Genomic DNA, 24,150 nt, shown 5'->3' on the forward strand with positions numbered 1-24,150 from the left:
CATGGTTATCTTATTTTATGACTTGGCTAGTAATATCTTTCTAAGTTATATTTTGTTCATACACTTACCAAGTTTATGTTGCTCAATTTGTTTTGGTTGATTTATGGCAAACAATGTCCTTGAATATTAGTTATGATATGCATGCCTTATTTTGAATACATCTATATAGTGACAAGTTTGAAATTTATAAAAAGTTCTAGTAAGTTTTATATATTAAAATTTATTTGTTAAGAATTGCATAACAACTATAATATCCCAATTATAAGAAGGATGCTTCAATAACATATTTATTTTTTCATTGACTTACTTCATATTATTAATTTATATAAACAACTACATATTTCTAATCACATCTTATCTACATTTACACCATAAATAATAATCAAAGATACAAACATACAAATCATCAAACTAAAAAAATTTTATCCATAATTTCAAACACCTAATCTTAGATTCTATTGTGTTAATTTTTCATGCTAAACTCATTTTTCAATTATCATCATTGTTTGCAGGTACTTGTCATCCCACTATGCTGCTTTCTTTCTCATCATCTGCTCACACAAAGAAACCACACCACATCCTTCCAGCTGTCTGTCATTTCAGGCACAACAAAGAAATAAAATATTATAAGAATACCTAAGAGAAATTTTAGTCCAGTAACAGATTGAAGAAGACAACGCACAAGAAAAAATCATATAACAAAGAACTTACATTATAATTTGGGCACCCATAAAAAGGGTCTCTTAGGATTCGCATGTGTCCCAAACCATCGAAGCACAGAACGCATTTCATAGCCACACCAATCTAAAATCTTCCCCAATCTATCACTATTAGGGTTCCTCTCAGAAATGCCATAAGAACGCAACCTTGTAGAGCTCGCAGATTGACTTCCTGAACCCATCATCTTCTCAACAAGATCGAAGATGGGGCTGCAATTTAGGATTTTAAGTCTATTTTCAGAGGTTTATTTGGGTTATTTTAACCTTGTCCACATTACGTATCCATCAACGTTCTACCATGGCAATCTGAAACTTAAGTGGCAACACAGCTTGGCAACTTAATGTGCCACATTAGTGCTTCATTAATGGAGATTGCTGCAGAGATAAACATGAATCAACATTCAATATTTGGGGGTCTCAATTAAATAACTTAGAAGTTCGGAGTCAAAATTGAGGCTGACGTAAAGCCAAAATAAATTTTAACTCGATTTAGAACTGCACAAACTCATAATCAATATCCATATCTGGCCGACCATAATAAATTTTCAAAAAAATACATGTATATTTTATTATTTTTTTAATATTGAATTTGTAATGATGTATCTCACCAAAATAATACAAAAAATGTGTTTAACCCTGTTATGAGAAGTCAACGTCTGGTATTACAAAATTTTAAAAAATTCTTTTTAATTAAAATATATGTAAAACTCACTTTTTTTTTAATCAAAGATATAGAAACTTAAATCTGTGACCTCTAAATTAGGGGTGGCAACACTACCCGAACCCGCCCCTACCCGCTCGGAGCGGGTAATTATCCGCCCCCGCACCGGGGCGGGTTTTAACGGGGTGGGTTCTTGTGCGGGGCGGGGGCGGGGTCGGATTTAGGTTGAACCCGCCCCTACCCGCCCGGTATATATAATATATATGTAAATATATATATTTTTAATATATAATATACGTAACATATATAAAATAATTAGTAAAATGATTAATAATATTATATCATATATAAATTTTTACTTTAATTTATATTATGTATGTAAATGGTGGTTATATAATTTTTAAAATTTAATTTTATTTGTTGGATTTAATAATTATAGGGGCGGGTAGGGGCGGGGCGGGTTAGGGTTTAACATTTTACAATTCGCGGGTAGGACGGGGCGGGTTTGATGCGGGTTTTCTGTAGGGCGGGGCGGGGTTGGGTAGAGCAAAAACCTGCCCCTACCCGCCCCGTTGCCACCCCTACTCTAAATGAATATAAAAAAATTATATCATTTGAGTTATAGTTCATTGGCAGAAAATAAAACTCAGTCGCACAAAAATATATAATAAAGTGTATCACACATTTTATTACAATATCAAAAAAATTGCTCTAATTATGAAGAGGAGATGATCAAGTAAAAAAAAATCATTTATGAGTAGAAAGGTAGCAGTATTTTTTTTTAACAAAAATGTTTAAATATTTATATAATTTTATTTAATTTTTTTTAAAATACTAAAGTTAATAAAATATATTATTTTTTATTAATATTTTAATTATTAATTCAATGTCTTTAATCTAAAATCTAATAATATATTTTTAGTTAATATTTTTAAATATTATTTATTAACGGTTAGTCAAAAATAATAAATTTGTCTGTTATTTTTTTTATACATGGTAATGCAATTCAAATTTATTCATCTCATTTTCGTAATAAATACCACGTTTCTCTAAATACGTGTCCTTATATCATATGTCAAATTAAAAGCAATTCAACATGTTAATAAATAATAATAATTGGGATAATATGTTCATCCAAAACAATATTACAAGTTTACAACCGATTGCTGATGAGATTTCCATCGTTTCACCAACTTTACTTGACCAAGCACATTATATGTACCATCCAAAGTTAAGGCTGTAATTGTTTAGAAGTAGTAAAGTTGGAATGGATAAGTATGCATAACTAAGCTGAAACTTTATGGATATATAGAACTCCAAAATATCAGAATTCAAAATTGAAAATTTGAAATAAGGATATAATAAACGGACATTAAATTAAAACTTGTTCAATGAAACTTAAGAAGAGAGTAATTAATCCAATAACTAGTGGAGAAAAACTCAGGTCAAAATTTTAGTTTATATTAACTAGATTTTTAGTTAGCAGTTAAATATCTTTAGTCCAACAGTTTAACTGGATGTTTTTAGCCAATACTTCTAAATATGTTTAGTGTCGTACCATTACCCAAAGTAGTGTATGTATTGAATAATAATTGAACAACTAAGAAAATAAATATTTGACAGGAAGCATGTAAAAAATCTAGTCCTATACTAGCTAGGAATTAAGCTAAGAGAATATGTAAAGAGTGGAGCGAAGAAGAATCAGCATTAGACTTGAGGAGGTGCCTGCAAGTAGGACAAGAAGAATGAGAGAGGAGCCACTTGTCAATGCAAACCACGTGAAAATGGTGACTGCACTGCGGAAGAAACCTTATTTGCTCACCATCACTGAACTCTGCTAAGCATATTGCACAGTTGTTATTATTATTGTTACTAGGAGCTGCTTCAGAAGAAGAAGAAGAAGAAGAAAAAGTTGAGGTAGGGAGAGCCACCATGTCCTTCCTCTTGAGACCGGAATTGAGCCTTCGAGAAGCGATCCATTGAAGAGGCTGCGTGAGAACACGCCCCGCACACTGAAACACGCATTGTAGCATGGTGTTGAGCCCTAGAGCGCACAGCAAGGCACACACGATGGCCGCCGCTACAACTGTCCAATCCAAACCACCATTATGAGGTGGTGGCGGTGTGGCCGTGGGAGGGACAAGAGTAGTTTCAGCCTCCATAATAGAAAGAAAGAAGAAGCTAACTAATTAACATGAAGAGTAGAATGGAGAAATGGAACAACATATAGAAATTATATTGGTGGACATAAATGGGACCTCCTTCTAATTAATCATCCACTTCCATCTTCTCATCCCTTTTTCTTTATATAAAGCAACTCATCTCTTACATTACATATCTTTCTCTTTCCTCCTCCTATGTCCTATGACTCCTATCCCATCCCATCACTCTTCCTTACTCTTACATACACTACTACTCATTTTATTATTCAAAACAAACATTTCTTTCTCTCATGTTACATTTATCACTTTATAACTTTTATTTAAAATACAGTCATAAAATAAAACATCTATATACACATGTCAAAAACATAGAGAGTGTTGTATATATATATATATATAATTATATATATAGTGCGTGAAAAGTGAAAACGATGTTCTATTATTTATTGGATGTTGATAAACTCTACTTTTGTCATAAGAATTTGTTATTTAGATATACATACACCTGCTACATCAATACATGCTTAATGTCCTAAAAAGAAAAAGGGTAGTCCAGGATTCAATATACCAAATGAATCGTAGTTATCAAGTAAAAGCTACATGCCAAGTAACTATATTTTAAACATGTTTTTATACTTGGATATTCATATTAATTGAGAAAAATACAAAATTTGTCCATAATCTATTACTAATTTATACAGGAGTTTGATGTGGTGGAAGTCATCGTCAATGATTTAATCCACTAGCGTAGTTATCTCTCTTTCGCCACGAAAAGCAATGTTGTTGCTAATGCTATGTTTCTTTCCACTTTCCAGTAAAGGCGCGGCGTGGAGATGCCGCTTCTTGTGGAATGTGGACCATCTCAATTCTCAAACGTTTCTTTCCTTTTAATTTCTTTTATTTATGACACTGTACACTCAAAATTCCCTTAAGAAACAGTATACTATTTTCAACAATATTAATCTGCCAAAATATATTATTGTAAAGGTGGAAACCATTATTGAATTTATCACGTTTGAATTCTAAACTAGATAAGGCAATTCAATATCACTATCTTCTTGTATTGTGTGAATTGTGATGTTCCCTTCTTGTGATATTTCTATTTTCTATTATTTCTAAGTCCACTAATCATATTGAGACAAAATTGAAATTAGATCTAAATATTTAAAACAATTTTCAATTGTATTTCTCATCATATATATTTTTCGGTTAGTATTTCCATAAAAGTTTATTCAAAGCCTCAATGGAGTGCATGGTCAAAGAATAAAGTAAGGAATTCATTTGTCTTTTTTTTGGTGATGTAATTCATTTGTCAACAACAAACTTTTAAATCAGATTAATTTTTAATCTGCTTGAAAAAAATCATGAAAAAAAAAAGTAAAAAATGAAATTTAGACTTTTCAATACAGATAAGTTCTAGATCAAATTCAGGATTTACATATCTTTTGACCCAACGATGGCCAACAATGACATGTGCATAAGAATGAGAGATGTTGACAAAAAGAAAAACTCTTGTCTAAACTGGGCCATATCAGGCCCAAAAGGAAACAATAATTTATCGATACTTGGGACCTAGCTAGAACCCATATAAGGATAACAAATGATTTTACCCGCCCAAAATAAAAATGGAGACCAGAATGAAAACCTAAGACAAGAGATTAAGAGAAAGAAAACGTTGAACGTTGATTTCATATTGGATACCTTTTACTATATACCGAGTATTTAATAATTTTCCATGCAGCTTTAATGTCCAATGTCTACTCGTGGTTCCAAGCGTTCTTTATATCTATGTGAAGCTCCATGTTAGATTAACATTTCTATTACTTATGTTGGTGGTATTGCTGATATACAATCCCGCAAAATATGTATTATTGTATTCACGAATTCTTTTCAATAGAATAAGAATACATGTGCCTGATGTCGTTTTCTTTTCTAACTCTCAAAGTAAAAAAAATAAACCCAAAAAGTTATACAATGCTATGAATTTGAATTTTTTAAATTTTAAATTTTTAAATTTTTTATTTTTTATTTTATTTATAAAATAAATAATAAAAGAATATTTTATTCTCTAAAAAAATTTTAAATTTCGAAGATGTAAATAATAAATTTCACTAATATTGGTTATTAATATTGGTTATTCCTGTGAATTTCAAGTAGTGATGAACATTTCTTATTTCTAATATAAAAGCATTAGGGTATAAAAAGCGAGGTGAGACTTTTCATACTTGTTCCGTTCCACACGACCTTTTCTGTTTTCTCCTTTTCGCTCTTTCTTGGTCATGATCCATGAAGGCGTATCTGAGCCGCACTTAACTGCTTAACCCTTTTCTGCTTCAACCACTAAGTATATTCCACAGAATCCAAGGTTTTCTCAGAAACTGTAATGCAACAAACACAACACGCTAAACTCTTGTTCCAACTCTCTTTTCCCTTCCCAGCATAATTAGCAAGTCAGATCATAATTTTCAAAACTATGGAGAGGAGTACCATACACTCCATGTGAGAGTGTCTCGGAGTCGCTTAGTATGCAACCCGCATAACAAGTTCTTCCTGCACAGTCAGAGTCAAAGTCAACGGTTCAATCTTCAAATAAAATTATTATTCCATGTTCAAACCAAGACACAACCTCAATTTCACACTTAGACCACACAGCAGCCAGCCAGGCAAGTGAGGGTCCCTATATAAATAAATTAAAACCAATCAACTTACAAAAAGCCCACACCAATTATCTGATCTTCCCCCAACATACACAATATCAAAATGGGCAAATCGGCTCTTTGGCTCACCACATTCACCCTCGTGTTGACGGGCTTCCTGACGGCCCGGGCTCAGCCAGAGGCAAACTTCAAGTGCAGCAGCAGCACGAACGCCACGTGTCGAGCTCTAATCGACTACTTTAGCCAGAATGCGACCACGCTCCGAGACATCCAGAAGCTGTTCAACGTGAAGCACCTCCCGGACCTATTGGGCGCAAATGCCAACACGATCCCGGAAAACGCGTCAGGCAGTTACAGCGTGGCGCCCAAGCAGGTAGTTAGGATTCCGTTTCCGTGCAAGTGCAGTAACGGAACGGGGCTGTCGAACCACGTGCCGTTGTACAAAATCAAGCCTGGTGATGGCTTGGACTACATAGCAAGGACAGTGTTCGCGGGCGTGGTGACGTTTCAGCAGATCCAGAAGGCTAATAATATCTCTGACCCCAATAAGATCATCGCTGGGGATTCCATTTGGATACCGTTGCCTTGTAGCTGTGATAGTGTTGGAGGGAGCAGTGTGGTGCACTATGCTTACATAGTTCCACTTGGAAGCTCCGTGGAGGGGATTGCACAGGAGTTTGGTACCACTGAACAGATCATTCTTAGTCTCAACGGTATTGATGACCCTAAGAAGCTTCAGGCTCAGCAGGTTATCGATGTCCCTCTCAAAGGTATTTCATTTTCCCTTCTATTTTTTTTTTATAATTTTTTGTTTGTAAAATTAAATTCGCCAAAGAAAATTTAATCATTATAGCCTTATAGGATAGGCAGAGAGACGCGGAGTACACCGTCGCCCTCCTTCATTAATCATTATCGGTTTGAGAATTATCAATTATAAAAATTTTAAAAGGAAAAAAATGTTATCTTGATTTTTTTTGAATGTGCTATGTGGAATCACACCCACTTTGGTAAATAAAGTCAACGGAAGTTTACAATATTGTGTGCTGCATCCAGCTATATATATTCACTTTCTTTGTAAAGAAACCAAAGCTAATTTGTTGAAATACTATGGAGATGAATAATTACTTTCAATAACCGTTTGAAAACCTATTTTCTTGAAATTTCTATTAACTTTTGAATAGCTTGTCTCACCTCAAAACGACTTCTCATTTGTTAGGTAAGAATTATTAAATAATTTAATATATTTAATTAAATTATTATTTAATGATTTTTAATTATCAAATTTATACTAAGACAACTTCACATTAGTCATCACTCTTAAAAAATAGATGTGTCCGCTTGCAATTATTCTTCTCCATAAATAAATAATTGTTTGAACTATTCCTAGCTAATCTACTGTTAGATGCCTCTCACTGATAAAGAAAGAAATGACTTTTTTTTTTATATTTAATTCTTCAGTTTTGTGAATGCAATAATGGAGATGTTAGACTACGAGTAGAATATGGCACCACTTTTTTTTTTTTTCCTTTTGCCAGTTTTGTAAGCAAGATTAAGGAATCACGATGAGAGAATATAGTTGAGAATTATTCTAGTGACATGGATTATAAAATTGTGAATGATAACGATGTATGTTGTGGCAGCTTGTTCCACAAGTGTTAAAAACAATTCCATGGACTACCCTCTGCTGGTTTCAAACTCCACTTACGTCTACACTGCCAACGAATGCGTAAAATGCAAATGCGACTCCAGCAACAACTATGTGTAAGTACCTTTTTGATTTGTGATTAATTTGATCGTACCAAGAATGCAATGAAAATATATCAATTAATTAATGAGTTGTGTGATGTGGGTTTAATACTTTAATTTAAGTATAGATTGCAATGCGAGCCATCGCAGCTTAAACCAACAGGGGGAAAGTGGTCGGTATGCCCCTCCATGAAATGCACAGGGAACCTGACAATTGGCAACTTGACATCTGCTTCAGATGATCCATGCACCGCACCTTCTGTGCCTATGCGGGTTATAGCTCCAAAAGAATCAATACCATTCTTGCTAATGAGTCCACTTGTCCTGGTTAGTGCATTCTATATAGGATTCTTTTTGTGTATGGTATGCATGTGGTGAATGACAATGGTACTGTTTGTTTGTTTGTTTGTTTGTGATTGTTGTCGAAAAACAGCACCGGCACCTGCACCCAGTGGCGGTTCAGTAGGACCAGGTGGTTCAGGATCAGGAGCGTCAAGGACTACCTTCGGTCTTATCATTGTTCTCCACTTCATCCTCCTTGCTCTGTGTCTTTTGTAGTAAAATAAAATACCCTCCACCCACTTTTCTTCTTTTTAAATTTTTGTTTTTTGTAACAGTATCATGTTTGAAAGAAGAAAATAAGAGTGATTATAAATTTATAATAACTAGTGTGTGACTCACTTTATTCACCCCCTTCATGATTCATCAAAGACTCAAAAGCTAAATTGCTGACTATTAGTCTAAAATTGTAATCTCATTGAATTCACACAGACTCACCACATATATATCCAATTGCGAACGTGGAATTGAGATATATATACAGAGTGGGGACTGACTGAGCCAACTTGTACACGCACAAGCTGCCTCAGCACTACGTCACTATTGTGGCGGCTACATACTATTTTGCATACTGTTTCCATCCCTATCTAGGGATTACATTATTATTACAAGGAAAAAAAAAGTTTACCAGTAAATTCTACATAATGAATGGTATGGTTAATTAATAAGTAAATGAGTATGCAATGACCCTCTAGCATGTTTGTTTCTATATTGTTCAACAATGAATGACACCAACCCTTTAGTTTCTTTATCACTCTCCACAAGTAACAACCGCATTAGGCTCCTCCTGTGCATAGAACGACTGAACGAATATTGAAAATGACTGATCCGATTAGGAAACACCACAACCGTTGAAAAATGAGCCACCCAATTTGCTCCATTCACATTGTTCCGATCAACTACAACTTGATCAACAAAACATTAGCATCACCAAGAAACAACCCATTCATCAAGGTCCCCACACCACCAAAAGATGATGCTTTGTTATAGCAATGCACCCCGGTTAGAATGTTGTCTTGGCCTCTCAGAACAACACCAACGGCTGCTGAGAAAATCACGACATATGTGACCGCGTTATAATTGCTGGTGAGATCAATGGTGATCCCGTATCCCGTCATCCCGGAGAAGTCCTTCTCGCCTTTGTCACCGCCAACATTTGAGTGCTGCCCAAGAAAGCAACTGAATATGAAGGTCTCATGTCCTTGCTGAACTAGGATTCCTTCTAAGGTTATAATAATGACAACAATAGTAATAACTTAAGCATTATTTGTTGGCTATACAGTAGAGAAGTACCCATAATTGACGATGAAATGTGACCAACAAATTAAATAAAAATCAAGTTGGCAACAAGAACAAGCTAAGGAATTAGTTTATGTAATAGCTTAAATAGTACTTGTTCAGTATGTTTTAAACTTTTAATATACTATATATTTAGACATAATTTTTAAGAGAGAGAGAAAAAGAGAAGTTTGTAATAGTTTCACGAAGTACATGTATCTGGTTTGGTGTATGGTCCATTCAAAGTTTCCAAGTATAGCCACATTTGCATTTTAAGCCTATACATATACTCTTGATAAACTCTTCTGAGAGAGACAAATTAAAGCCTCAATTAACTATATAATAATAAGAAAACAAAAAAGATACATTTGCATCATATCAAATGAATAGATGAACCCCTGCAGCCAGTGGTGCAGTTGCTTAATTAGCATTCAACTCCACACTGCTTGAGTATTGGACCAGTTTGCTTAGGCAAGAATGGATCGATCCTCACCCAAATCAATGAGAAAATGGATGCTAGCAGAATTGACCATAAAACCACAATGGTTGGAGTCCTGTTTTGCTTTCCCATGAGACCCTTTAGGAAAGGATATAAGTGAACAATAACCCAAAATGCAAAGAATAGCTTCCCAAATAAAGGTCCCCATGTGCCATATCCATTGTTAATGGCATCAGAGACACCAGCCACAACCCCAACCATGTTCAATATTATGAGGGTGGTTGGTGGGATCAGAAGTGTTGTCCACTTGAAAAGGTATAACTCTCCGAACTCAGTATCATCTGCTGCTTTTGCTGTAACTGTGAAGTTGGTGTCTACTCCTCCAAGAACTTTCAGGAGGCCTTGGAACACAGCAAAAAGGTGTGCCGAAACTCCTCCAATCACCCAAAATTGCTCGTTTCGCCACCAATCTTCGATGCTAACTCCGCTCCACCGAAGCTCAAGGACACCGGTTAGGATGATGGATATAAATAGAGCCATGAACCAAACACTAGCAAGGTTTGTCAACTGCACAAACCAATTCAAAACCTGTAAATCAGTAACAACTAGCATAACTTGTGTTGCAAGAAATCTAAAACAAATTATGTACTCACGGTGGGAATGATGAATTTTCCAGTAAGAAGACACACAGCTGGTAGTATGCAATATGCAAGGAGAGGAATGGAAGTGAATGGATATACTATGGTGTTGGTATAAGCCATCCTTTCTAGCCACTTAAGCTTTCCTCCATAGCCATACCACAGGGGACAATGGCGACTAAGGCAAATTTCAACAGAACCAAGAGCCCATCTCAAAACTTGGTGCAACCTATCTGATAGATTTATTGGTGCAGATCCCTTGAAAGCTGGTCTCTTTGGCATGCAGTACACTGATTTCCACCCTCTACAGTGCATTTTGAACCCTGTTAAGATATCTTCTGTCACTGAGCCATAAATCCACCCAATCTGCAAGGACTTGATAAGTTAAGTACAAACTTAAAGATTTTAAGTACAAAAGAGGAATGGCTTGTGTACTCATTGTCTCGTATACTGAATAGTAGGATTACCTCTTTTCCCCATTCGGTTTTGTCTTCATAACCACAACTTATAACATGAATGGCCTCCTTTATAAGATTTTGAGAATTAGTGCCTTCAGGAAGTCCACCATTCTCCATCAAAGTGGAAGCAATGAAAACAGGCGACTGCCCGAATCGCTTCTCAAACTGTTTCTGAGACATTAGAGATGATTTCTCTAGCTCATCAAAGCCTTCAAGCCCTTCTTCAATCTCTTCAAGATCAAACATCAGCTCAGACCCTTTTCTAACATAGTTCTTCCCCTTCATCTTTTTCTTCTTGTACAATTTACTGAAAAGACCTCCTCCACCTGATTTCTTCTTTGACTTTGATTTCCTTGAACCACCACAACAGCAGCAGCACCAGGAAGGCCAACAATCACACGTCATCTTTGGCCTTTTCTCGGACACTGGTGGATCATATCCGTACAATGCCTGCCTATTGAAAACAGTTCCAGTACCAACATACACTGGACCTTGGATCCCATCTAGGCCTTTCATATTGATCTGTTATGAAATCAAACATTTGAAGACAAGCATTAGAACTTAATGAAATTTAATCTTTACACATTTTCGTTAATGAAGAGTTTAGAATGTGTAGCACCACTTACATCGAAGAATACAATGTTGCGATTGGCATATCTATCATGTCGATCAATACCATCGAACCTTTGTGGGAATTGGACATAGCAGAGCTTCTTCCCAAGCTGAGGATCCATTAAGAAGCACATAGCTTCTCTTATAGCCTTGCTATTGTTTATGTAGTGGTCACAATCCAAATTCAACATGAAAGGTGCATTTGTAAGCACAGCAGAAACTCGAACCTTTTTAAGGATAAACACCAAGAAAGAAACAGATATTTCATCATCCTATTAGCCTTGCTTGAATGGATTAATCACCATCAATCACAAGTTTTTGTACTTACCAAAGCATTCATGGCACCAGCTTTTTTGTGATGTTGATAGCCAGGACGTTTTTCACGCGAAATATACACAAGTCGCGGCAGTTCCTTGCCTTCCACGTCAAGTGCACCAGCACTTCCCAAGTACACCTACATTAAACATTTCTTTGAATCATGGTGGTTCTTGTACGATTGTTTATAAGATATTATGTTCTTAATGACAAGAGGAAGAAGCAAAAGGTGAACCTGAATCATTCCTGGATGATCACGAGTGTTATTCCCAGGCCATGGTGTTCCATCCTGCATTACCCAACCTTCCTCTGGTTTCTTCTGAGCCTTTGCCACCAAAGCATTAATCTTCACTTTAAATTCTTCATATTCTCTCTGCAATTTAGTAAACAACAAAAAAGAACAGCTTCTATGAGTCTCAAACTCCCAATGAACAGTTGAACACTGACAAAATAACATTGAAAAAATGAATGAATAAATAAATAGCATATATACCTTCATGGCCCTGCGTTCCTTGACAAACATAGGATGTACCTTGTCTTTCAAGTAATCGATTTTCTGAGAGAAATAGAACTCAGGAGCTCTTGGCTCAATATTATACTTCTTGCAAAATGGAACCCATCTTCTTGCAAACTCAGAGGTTTCCGAAAGTGTGTCAAAGAGAAGCATAGAAGCACCATCATCTGATACATAGCAGGAAACCTTTTCGACCGGGTAATCGACGGAGAGGATGGAAAGGACGGTGTTGGCTGTTATGATTGGAGGTTCCTTCAAAGGGTCCACAGTACTGACAAAGACATCAACAGGGGAAAGCTTGTTTGGTTCCCCTTCGCGCTCGAACCTTATGGACAAGCGGTCCAAGTAAGTCTCGCGCGTGATGGGGAACCATTTAGGGAACTGGTCAAGGATCCATGAGAATGCAAACCATATCTCACATATCACAGATGTTAACCACAGTGGGAAAGCGTCATGTGCTGGAGTCATGATGCGGAAGTGCAAGAAGAAAGCCAGAATCACCAGCCTCATCACAATCACTATCCGGTATGGGTTGATCAGGCTTGAAGATATTGGAACTTTACGCCACAATGGTTGTCTAGCTTCAGCCAAACTGTGATGTAATTTTGTCTCATTTGATGCATATCACGTTTTCATAAGAATGCAATTTCAAGGGTAAGAGAATGAACACTTACAGGTACTCATCTTCTTCTTCATCTTGATCGTCTTTCCCTTCTTCTTTGTTTAGGAGGCCTTTCTTTTCTTGTCTGGCTTTCCATTTCTCTACCCTTTCTTCCCACTCTGCATTGCTGTAGAATTCTTTGTCCCCTTCAATGTCTTTACCGGTAACTAAAGAATAGTAAACCAACTTATAAAATCATATACAGATTGAAGAGAAATCTGGTAAGAACAACATTTTTTTAAACGATGAAAATGATTACCACTTCCTGCTGAAGAAAAAGCTTGAGCATTGGGATGCCACTGCTGTTCCTTCTTGTCTTTATCTTCCTGTTGAAATCACAAAGAGCCCCTTAGCCTCCTTTTTTGATTACTTGTATTCAATTAATTGGTAATGCTAACTCATTTGAGTGAAATCTCATTTGGAAAATAATATCAATAAAATTTCTGCATTCCATGCTGCAACATGCCATATTAATATTCTCATGCATGATCTTTTAATATGATCAAAGGCATGCATTACCGCATGATTAACATCATCATGATCATGATCATGATCATGGCCAGTCTTAATCTGAAATTCATCATCAAAATCATCTGCATCAAAGTTCTCCTCTTCATCTCCTACTACTCTAGGAGATCCTGCAGTGAAGCAAAGCAAGTCACATAATCAAGTAATATAAAAGTGATCTAATAATAGAATGTAAGCAAAACCAACCTTTGTGACGCTTATAGCGAGTGTTGCACTGAGGACAGCACTGTGTGCCTTCACTTCTCTCATACTCATAGCAGGGTCGACAAACAGGGAAGCCACACACATAACATGCCACAAATAACCCTCCATCTTCCTTATTTCCAATCTCATCACCACAAACTCGGCATTGTACTTTCGATGAAGCAGATTGTCGAGTAGGAGGGCGAACCTGCCATTCAATACCGGTGTAAGTGCAAGAGAGTAGTAGTTCATAATAAAGAAAATGTATAAGCATTGTTTGAAGAAGCAAGCAGAGCGCAATACCTCATCAGAGTCATGTGACAAATGGCGATGATGAGGACCAATTGTGAAGGAAGCCATGGTGTAATGAGATGAAGGGTTGTGTAGTGATATAAATAAGAAAGAAATGGGGTAGTTAAGACATCATAGTAGAAGACATGAATGAATACAAGAGTGAGTAGTAGTCTACCAAACTGTGAGTTGGGAAGTCATTGGATTCGTTTGAGTCTAAGAGACGTAACGTAAGTGAAGGTCCATGTTTGTTAGTTTGGGTGTTTGTTTTTCTGTTATTGCTTGGTCTCAAAGGAGACCACATTTCATTTCTAGTTGTCTTACTCTGATATCATATGATGCATCAACAAGATACGCATTGCACTTTTTCGCACAAGCTTTGTTATAATGTCATTGTCCCCACATCGCTTACTTCAAAATACCAAAAACGGACGCATCATATTTATTTGTAGGTGAAAGGGTGCAGTTCACACACAGATCAATTATGGGAATTTATATAGCATCACATGTTCTACATTTAGTAACTTGTGAGTCAATGCACTACTCTCATTATGCTCTCATTTTTTATTGAAATATATCGGTGCTGAAACGAAAATTCTGGCAAAAGTTTCAGCTAACCTAAATAACTAAGCGCACAGATTTATGCCAGGGCCATGACTGACATTTCAATATGTTTTTTAACTAAGATTTTGCCACTAAATGGGCCTAATTGGGCTGGAAATTTAACAAAAATTCCACTCATTCTCATTTGTTGTTCGGTAAGAAAATTTAAGCATGTTCGAAAATCCGAGATTGAGGCCTTGGCGTAAGGGTTCAAAGCAGTAATGCGAATACATTTGTAATATTAGGCTCTAACAAGAATTTGTATTCTCAAATAATATCAGAGGGTTTTGTCATTGTCATGGAAATTCCATTTTTCCGACAATTAAGTTCTTCTTTAGAGGAAGCAGAAATCATAAAATCTTTTAATAATTTGCAATCAATTCATTCCATTTTTTTCTTTTTCGAGGATAAATTTACATATTTAAAATTTTTTTCTGATGTACGAATACTCTATCCTATCAATCTGAAAATCTTAGTTCAAACTCTTCGATACTGGGTAAAAAAAAAATTCAATTATTCTTTTCTATACTTTTTATCCAATTAAAAATTTGGTTTTTATATTTTTTTCTTTTCGATTGAGTCTCTATACCATATCAAATTTTGTATGACAAAAACGATAGAATTAACATAATATTATGTTAATTTTAATATTTTTGTCACGATAAGAACTTACTTACAAAATCTGATATCGTGTAAGGACCTAATTGAAAAAAAAAAAGTATAAAGACCTAATTATAGGCATATCAAATTGAAATATTGAGCCCTGGTCAAGCCTAATTCAAACTCAGACCAAAAATGATAAAAATAATTAATATAACTCTGCATTAGAATTTTATCTCAAACAACTTGTAGGCTGAATTTTTTATATATTGGAGACTAACATGAGAATTTTAAAAATATTGATATTTTTTGTGTTTTACACTAATAGTAGGATTATTTTGCAAAAAAATAATTTAAAAAGTGTATTTTGTAGTTACTTTTTTAATTGAAGATATTGAATTTAGACCATACAATTTAGTGATTTGTAATTTTTAAATTTTTTAAAACGTGAAAAAACATACATACAATTTAGTGAAGTGAAATCTTTTAAATTATTAAAAGCTTAAATTGAACTGGCTAATTTAATTTCTCTAAAATTCAATTATTTTTGCTCATGGCAGCCATCATACATGGGTAATTTCTGTTATAATTTTATTCTAATTGTAGTCCAATTTATTAATTTAGAAATTAATTTGGGTAGTGTTGTAATTATTCATTAATTATATTGGTAGTTGGTCTGTTCTTTGATGGAAAGAACACGACTCTTCATCATAAACTTTATAAAATTTGGGTTTTCAATTCTAATCACACGACAATAACAACAAAAAAATACACCTTGATTCCATCTGGCTCTGTGATTCAAGAATTGGAAGTTCCAAATTAAATCAAAGAATTTATTGGCAATGGCGGGAGGTACGTAAATTACTGGTTTTATAAAATATCTAACATGTGGTATCAGAGCAAAATTGTCTCTACCTTGCCATTTTAAAATTTAATTACTGTGCATTATTTTGATAAATTGTTTTCAAAGAAAAATGTATAATATGAATTTTAGAATAAGTAAAAAAGAAACCATTGAAATTGAAATTGATACACCATAAGAAGTCAGAAGGATTTTTTATAATAGTATAATTTTCCATGATTTCTATAAGTTTTCTTATTCTTGAATATAAAAAAAAGGAGAGAAGAAGAAAGGGAAGACGTTGGAAGAAAGAAGACAGAAAGAACTTGGATCTTCTAAATATTGTCAAAATATTTGTCTACTAGATCATCTCCACTTTGATATTATTCATATTACTGAATTTATTTATTTGATGATTATATTTGCATGCAATATAAATTCTTCCGCTGCATATTATATTGTGATTAATATATGATTTATTGAGTAATAGCCACAACATTCTTGATAATAATTATATTTAAAGAAATCACATAAATATTAATATGATATATTTGTAATTATTTTGAATTATATAATGAACTTACCCACAAGAATTTATTATGTTATTCACATATAATTAGGTTGAAATAGAAAATATTTTTTACTTCTTAATTAGCCTACAGGTATTAAAAAGTAATATTTTATTTTTTAGTTTCAATACCTTAGTTAATATAGTGAATATTATGTGTGTTAAAATCTTTGCCCACAGGTAGATTTTAATGACACTATGATTCATATTTATTTTAATATGACTTGCATTGGCATGTATTATCATATGTTATGAATTTTGATGTGCCTATTTAAAGTTGAGTAATGTTAGCATGATTTATTATTTGCAGCAATAATGATATCTGAAATTGTATCTGAAGTTCATTTATTAAGTAGTGACAACTATAAAGAATGGAAAGATAAGATTCTCTTTCACTTAGGGTGTGCAGACCTTGACTATGCTCTTCGTAGGGAAGAGCCTCCGGCACCTACTGATGCTAGTTCTCAAGTCGACGTAGCATTATACGAACGGTGGGAGAAATCCAACCATTTAAGTATGATATTCATTAAGTCTCGTATCTCAACTAGTACTCGATGTTCAATTCGTGATTGCAAGAATGTCAAGGATTACATGAAGGTTATTGATGAACAGTTTAAGTCTTTTAGTAAGGCATTTGCAAGCACTCTAATGGCACAATTATCATCCATGAGGCACTTACAAGAACCCTAATGAACATATCATGAGGTTGAAAGACATTGTAGCACAACTGAAAGCTTTAGAGATTGAGATCTCTAACTCATTTCTGGTGCATCTTATTCTAAATTCTCTTCCTGTCCAGTACGGACCATTTAAGATTTTTTATAACACACATAAGAAAAAATGGTCCATTAACAAATTACTGGTGATGTATATGCAAGAGGAAGGAAGGCTAATTCAAGAACTTGGTGAAAGTGCACTATTAGTGACAAATGAGGGTAGTAAAAAGCAAGCTCATAAGAAGAAAGGAAAGGGTATTGTATCCCATCCTATGAAGAAAGAAGGTGCACGGTGTTTCTTTTGTAAAAAGAAAGGACACATGAAGGAGTGCCCAAAATTATTTAAAGTTTAGCTTGAAAAGAAAGGTACTAACCTTTGTAATCTTATCCCTTCATTGTGATTTGAATCTAATTTTGTTGAAATATGTCATGACACTTGGTGGATTGATTCTAGTGCTGAAATTCATATTTCAAATACCATGTAGGGTTTCATAAGGAAAAGGAAACCGATAAGAAGTGAACTGAGCATCTATATAGGCAATCGGATGCATTCACGTGTGGAAGCTATTGGAACATTTAGGTTTGTATTAAGTACTGGTTGTATTTTAGATTTAGAAAAAAAATTTTATATTCCAGATTTTTCTAAAAATTTTATTTCTTTATCCAAGCTTGTAAAACAAGGATTATGTATAAATTGTTATGATGATTCTGTTGACATTATTAAAAATTCTAATATTATTGGACGTGGTACTTTAATTGGTGATTTCTTTAAAGTCCATTTAACTAATAATGTTCCATCTGGTTTATGGTTATGTATGATAATGGTATGAATGAAAAATTCTCCATGTTGTGGCATCGAAGGTTGGGACACATCTCCATTGAGAGAATGAAAAAATTAGTAAGTGATGGGTTTTTGGATTGCATTAAGGAAAAGCAAACCAAAAAGTCTCAAAAAGGTGCTAAGAGGAGTTCTGACATATTAGAAATAATTCACACTGACATATGTTGTCCTGATATGTCGTTAAGTGGTCAGAAATACTTCATCTCCTTTATTGATGATTATTCACGATATATGTATTTCTATATGCTTCATAATAAATATGAGGCATTGGACGCTTTTAAAGTTTATAAAGCTGAAGTAGAGAAACAATGTGGAAAGCAAATTAAGATCATGAGATCAGATAGAGGTGGAGAATTCTACGGGAGATATACTGGAAGTGGACAAGTACCTGGTCCATTTGCAAAGTATCTTCAAAAGCATGGTATTGTGGCACAATACTCCATGCCTGTCACACCAGATCAAAATGGTGTAGTTGAAAGAAGAAATAGGATATTGCTGGATATAGTGAGAAGTATGCTTAGCAACTCCAATCTTTCTTTATCCTTGTGGAGTGAATCCCTTAAAACAGCCGTGTATATATTAAATAGAATTCCAACAAAGGCAGTTTCTAAAACGCCATTTGAGCTATGGAAAGGTTAAAAACCTAGTTTGAATCATATACGCATTTGGGGTTGTCCTGATGAAGTTCGGGTTTATAATCCACAAGAAAGAAAGTTGGACCCAAGGACGATAAGTGCCTATTTTATCGGCTATGCAGAAAAGTCTAAGGGTTACAGATTTTATTGTCCCTCCCATTCAAGTAAAATAGTTGAATTTAGAAATGTAAGGTTTTTAGAGCATGATGTGAAAAGTGGGAGAAATCATCCTCTTAAAGTTGTTGAGAATGTTTGTCAAACATCTCCATGTACAAGAGTGATTGTTCAATACAATGCCCATACAGATAGGGTCAATGTAGAATAACATATTACTAATATTTCACATCATGAAGATAATGTTCAAATAGATCATATGGTGGAGGATCAAACTCTTCATAATGAAAATGTTGTTCAAGAACATATTGCTCAAGAGCAACTTCAAGAAGAGGAAGAACCTGTTATGCCACCACCTTTACAAGAGGTTGATGATGCAACATTAAGAACATAAATAAGAATAAGAAAGCCTACAATTTCTAGTGACCATGTAGTGTATCTTGCTGAGTCTGACTATGATGTTTGTGATGAAAATGACCCAACGACATTTTCATAAGTAATGAAAAGTCGTAATTCCAATTTCTGGCTAGATGCTATGAAGGATGAAATGAATTCTATGGCGGATAACCAAGTTTGGGATCTTGTATAATTGCTTGATGGAGAAAAGGCCATTGACTGTAAATGGGTCTTTAAGACCAAGAAGGATTCATCAGGTAATATTGAGCGCTACAAGGCTCGACTTGTTGCCAAAGGATTTACTCAAAGGAAAGGAGTTGACTACAGGAAAACCTTTTCTCCTGTTTCAAAGAAAGACTCTTTTCGCATCATTATGGCATTGGTAGCACATTTTGACATGGAATTGCATCAAATGGATGTGAAAACGGCATTCCTTAATGGAGATTTGGAAGAAGAGGTCTATATGAGACAACCCGAAGAGTTTATCTCAAGTGCTGGTAAGGAGTTAGTTTGCAAGCTTAAGAGAGGAATGTATGGTCTAAAGCAGGCTTTCCGACAGTGGTATTTGAAGTTTCACAATGTGATTTCTTCATTTAGGTTCATTGAGAATAATTCTGATCAATGTATATATCACAAGATTAGTGGGAGTAAGATCATATTTTTCATCTTATATGTAGATGATATTTTGCTTGCAACAAATGATTTAGGGTTGTTACATGAAGTGAAACAATTTCTCTATAGACATTTTGATATAAAAGATATGGATAATGCATCTTATGTCATTGGCATAAAGATTTATAGAGATAAACATAAAGAAATTTTAGGTTTATCTCAAGAAGCCTATATTAATAAAGTTCTTGAGAGGTTTAAAATGAAAAATTGTTCACCAAGTGTTGCACCTATTGTGAAATGTGACAAATTCTGTTTAGATCAATGTCCCAAAAATGAACTTGAAAAGAGACAGATGCAAAATATTCCTTATACTTCAGCCGTTGAAAGCCTAATGTATGCTCAGGTCTGTACAAGACCTGACATTGCTTTTGCTGTTAGCATGTTAAGAAGATATCAAAGTAATCTAGGAATTATCCATTGGAGAGTTACAAAGAAGGTCTTAAGGTACCTTTAAGGGACCAAGGACTTCATGCTTACATGTAGACGAACCGACAATTTGAAAATTATTGGATACTCAGATTTAGACTTGGCAGGATGTGTTGATTCTAGGAAGTCAACGTCAGGATTCATCTTCATGCTTGCTGATGGAGCAGTATCTTGGAAGAGTGCAAAACAATCACTTATAGCCACTTCTACCATAGAAGCCGAGTTTATTGCTTGTTTTGAGGCTACATCACAAGGTGTTTGGTTAAAAAATTTCATCTCTGGGCTTAAGATTATGGATTGTATCTCTAGGCCATTGAGAATATATTGTGACAATTTAGCTGCTATATTTATGGCTAAGAATAATAGAAGTAGTAGTCGAAATAAGCACATCGATATTAAGTACTTAGCCATTAAAGACCGAGTTAGGTCTAATGAGGTACAGATAGAGCATATTAGTACTAAACAGATGATAGCTGATCCTTTGACAAAAGGCATGCCACCAGGATTGTTTAAGGATCATGTAATTAGTATGGGTTTATGTTCTATAACGTCACTTACATGACTTATGTTATATCATATGACATATTTGGATATAAAATTCGTATTATTGTTTGTTTCTCATTTGGTTAGTATATATGCGCATACATGATTGAGAATGACAAATAAAATTCAGTGAAGAACCTAGGATAAGCATTGGGCTTATTCCTACAAAATACCACATAAAGAGTTTATTCAATTAGGAAATGTTACATTATAATACATAGAAGGTAATACTCGACTAATGAGAACCTACCGCTATGATTCGTGTAATTTGTCTTAATTGTTTAAATATAGTATGTAATTGCAAACTATACGTAACAAATGTTGGACCAAGTGGGAGAATGTTAGAATTTTATTCTAATTGTGATCCAATTTGTTAATATAGAAATTAGTTTGGGTGGTGTTGTAATTATTCATTAATTATATTGGCAGTTGGTCTGTTCTTTGATGGAAAGAACACGACTCTTCGTCATAAACTTTATAAAATTTGGATCCCCAATTCTGATCACATGACAATAACAACAAAAAAACACACCTTAATTTCATCTAGCTCTGTGATTCAAGAATTAAAAATTTTAAATTAAATCAAAGAATTTATTAACGAGATACATAAATTACATAAAATATCTAACCATTTCAGCCATTTGGTCAACAATATTACTAATCACATTCAATTTAATAATTTACAATTTATGTAAAAATATCTAAATTCAACTACATTTAATTTTTTTATTTTTGTATGAATTTAATTTTCATGTATTAAACATGTAACATAATTTTATATAAATATTTAACCATATATTATGCCATTAAAAATAATTAATTTTTAATTTATTATCAAAATAATTATTTAAAACATAAGTTTAATTGGATCAACTTGTAAAATTAATCAAAATATTTATTGTGTGTTGAGTTTGAGAGTGGCCATCAAGAATTAATCTTTGAATTGATTGATAAGTTGCAGGCAGCGATCGAAACTCAAGATTTAATCTTGCCTTGAAGGAACCATTGAAGTGTTAGTGCACCTCCGTCCTATGCCGCAGCTGTAGAACTGCAAGATGTCACTTTTCCGCATTTTGAATCTGATGATCCTCGCTGCATTTGCAATCGATAGAGCTCTCTGCATTAGGTTCCCAGATCGGATCCATAAGCCCGACAGCGACGCCCCCGAACGCCTCAAGACTGCCGTCTTCGCTCTCGGAAGCTTCTGGAGATCCGAAGCCGTTTTTGGTTGCCTCCCCGGCGTTGTCCGAACCACCGCAGGCTACGCCGGCGGCTCCAAGCCCAATCCCGAATATAGAAGCTTGGCTGACCACGCCGAGTCCGTTCAGGTCCGCCTTTTTTGTTTCTCTGCTCATACAATTTCGAATCATAGTTTGAATTTGATGTTCATGAAAGAACCTCATTTCATCAATTATAACTTTCAATAGATAACAATCCTGAATTGTGGCTTTCTTGTGGTAGAATCCATGTCTTAGGGTTTGATAATAAGTTCCAAAGAAGAATTCACTTAGAAGAAAGAACACTCTAGGGACAATTTAGTGATCCCCATCCTTGGATGCATAAATTCCAATGGTGAATTGACTCAGAATCATTTAACCGAGGGCAATTCAAGGAGCCCTTCAAACCCTCCATAGTCAATTTAGCTTTTTTTCCACACCTCCTTATCCATTTTTCACAGCATTGATCAGATAGATTGATTTGTTTTTTACCATGTAGAAACTAGAACTATCCATGTTATGTAGTATCCAAATGTAGCTACTTGGATGCTTTTATTGAACTTTGCTGCCATGTTTTTTGCTGTTCTAATACAGGTCGAATATGATCCACGGCTGATTGGCTTTAGGGAACTCCTGGATGTCTTTTGGTCAAACCATGACCCCAGGCAAGTGTATGGCCAGGGTCCCGATGTCGGCAATCAGTACAGGTAGGAGAACTATTGCTGCTGTTTGCAATTGCATGTAATGATCTTACATATCAAACCCCATGCCAATTGCTAAGTATTGTGCTCTCTTGCGATCTTGCAGATCCATCATTTTTTGTAATGGAACTGAAGAATCAAGAATGGCCGCACTGAGCAAAGAACAAGAACAAACCAGGTCAAGAAGCAGCATTGTGACTACTCAAATTCTTCAGCTTGGACCATTTTATCCTGCTGAGCCTGAGCACCAGGTTATGGATGTCAGAATTATTGTTTATCCATACTTCCAAAGTTTAATTGGTGGTTCTGAAAAATAGTTAGAAAAAAAGGGGGTTTTCTATTAGATGCATGCTAGATTTCGGAACTCAATCCATATAGTGACATAGTGTTTCTTGTCAGAGAAGCTCAGCCACGTATGAGAGTTATATTTATAAAGTTTGAGCAGTAATGCATCAATTCATCTACATAATTGTAATAACATGCTAGCATAAGTAGTTATGAGTTGGAAATTTTAAGCTCATTTTTCTTTTCTTCGATCAAACAATTTCAGTGAGTTCACTTTTAGTAGCACCTAAAGAGAAACTGCCTTAGAAAATTGTGTTGCATTTGAAATCACTGACATTCCATGTTGTGTTCTAAATACGCAGAAATTTGAACTGAAGCAAAATCCCTTCCTTCTTCAGCTAATTGGGAACCTGCCTCAAGAGGAGCTTGAGAAGTCAACACTGGCAACAAAATTGAATGGATATGTAGCTGAGCTATGCCCTCCAGATATCCAAAGGCATATTGATGCAAAGATCAATGATATCATAAAAAAGGGTTGGCCTATTTTGAGGGAATTGTAGCTGCTATTTTGGCAGAGTTGCTCAGATCCTTATTCTTGAGTTGAAAAAGAAGAAAGCATATGGCGCCCTTGTAATTATTGTACTAAAGAAACCATTTTTCCCCCGATATGATATATGGTATGGCTCATAATAGAAGTAATCGGATAATGTTTTAATGATATTTTGGTTTATTACATGGTCTATATGTCCCCGTTGAAATTCTTAAATTGAGTTATGATTCTTTCTGTATTT

General features: G+C 34.8%; 3 protein-coding genes and 1 pseudogene across 3 annotated transcripts; 2 read left to right on the plus strand and 2 right to left on the minus strand.

Moving 5' to 3' along the window:
• Positions 1-2,937: 2,937 nt before the first annotated feature.
• LOC107634720 (putative E3 ubiquitin-protein ligase ATL44 pseudogene) lies at positions 2,938-3,688 on the minus strand (annotated as a pseudogene).
• A 2,228-nt stretch (positions 3,689-5,916) lies between these two features.
• On the plus strand, positions 5,917-8,613 carry LYM2 (lysm domain GPI-anchored protein 2 precursor). Its single transcript, XM_016334939.3, is given in 5 exon segments — positions 5,917-6,969; positions 7,840-7,960; positions 8,074-8,192; positions 8,195-8,272; positions 8,379-8,613. Coding segments are annotated over 5 exon segments (1,110 nt in total). The 5' UTR covers positions 5,917-6,302; the 3' UTR covers positions 8,504-8,613.
• Positions 8,614-9,768: 1,155 nt separating this feature from the next.
• LOC107631481 (cellulose synthase A catalytic subunit 4 [UDP-forming]-like) lies at positions 9,769-14,324 on the minus strand. The gene is made up of 12 exons (XM_088508083.1): positions 14,214-14,324; positions 13,914-14,118; positions 13,719-13,837; positions 13,459-13,525; positions 13,213-13,366; positions 12,518-13,130; positions 12,260-12,397; positions 12,038-12,163; positions 11,724-11,936; positions 11,107-11,619; positions 10,655-11,005; positions 9,769-10,568 (listed from the first exon to the last, which is right to left on the minus strand). Exons 1-12 carry the CDS (start codon positions 14,268-14,270, stop codon positions 9,987-9,989), a joined length of 3,138 nt encoding a protein of 1,045 aa, XP_088364209.1. The 5' UTR covers positions 14,271-14,324; the 3' UTR covers positions 9,769-9,986.
• A 7,716-nt stretch (positions 14,325-22,040) lies between these two features.
• Positions 22,041-24,144, plus strand: MSRA5 (Peptide methionine sulfoxide reductase family protein). Its single transcript, XM_016334938.3, has 4 exons — positions 22,041-22,484; positions 22,968-23,080; positions 23,181-23,325; positions 23,722-24,144. Exons 1-4 carry the CDS (start codon positions 22,212-22,214, stop codon positions 23,917-23,919), a joined length of 729 nt encoding a protein of 242 aa, XP_016190424.1. The 5' UTR covers positions 22,041-22,211; the 3' UTR covers positions 23,920-24,144.
• Positions 24,145-24,150: the final 6 nt, after the last annotated feature.

This window comes from Arachis ipaensis, chromosome B3 (assembly GCF_059453495.1).
Source record: "Arachis ipaensis isolate K30076 ecotype BB chromosome B3, ASM5945349v1, whole genome shotgun sequence".
NCBI lineage: Eukaryota > Viridiplantae > Streptophyta > Magnoliopsida > Fabales > Fabaceae > Arachis > Arachis ipaensis.

Excerpts from the sequence above, each read along its gene's own strand:
- LOC107631481 (XM_088508083.1), bottom strand. The coding sequence starts at position 14,270 with ATGGCTTCCTTCACAATTGGTCCTCATCATCGCCATTTGTCACATGAC. Across the intron at positions 13,526-13,718 it reads ATGATGATGTTAATCATGCG|GAAGATAAAGACAAGAAGGA; the intron begins GTAATGCATGCC and ends TGATTTCAACAG. Across the intron at positions 10,569-10,654 it reads GAAAATTCATCATTCCCACC|TTGACAAACCTTGCTAGTGT; the intron begins GTGAGTACATAA and ends TGGTTTGTGCAG.
- MSRA5 (XM_016334938.3), top strand. The coding sequence starts at position 22,212 with ATGTCACTTTTCCGCATTTTGAATCTGATGATCCTCGCTGCATTTGCA. Across the intron at positions 23,081-23,180 it reads GATGTCGGCAATCAGTACAG|ATCCATCATTTTTTGTAATG; the intron begins GTAGGAGAACTA and ends GCGATCTTGCAG. Across the intron at positions 23,326-23,721 it reads CTGCTGAGCCTGAGCACCAG|AAATTTGAACTGAAGCAAAA; the intron begins GTTATGGATGTC and ends CTAAATACGCAG.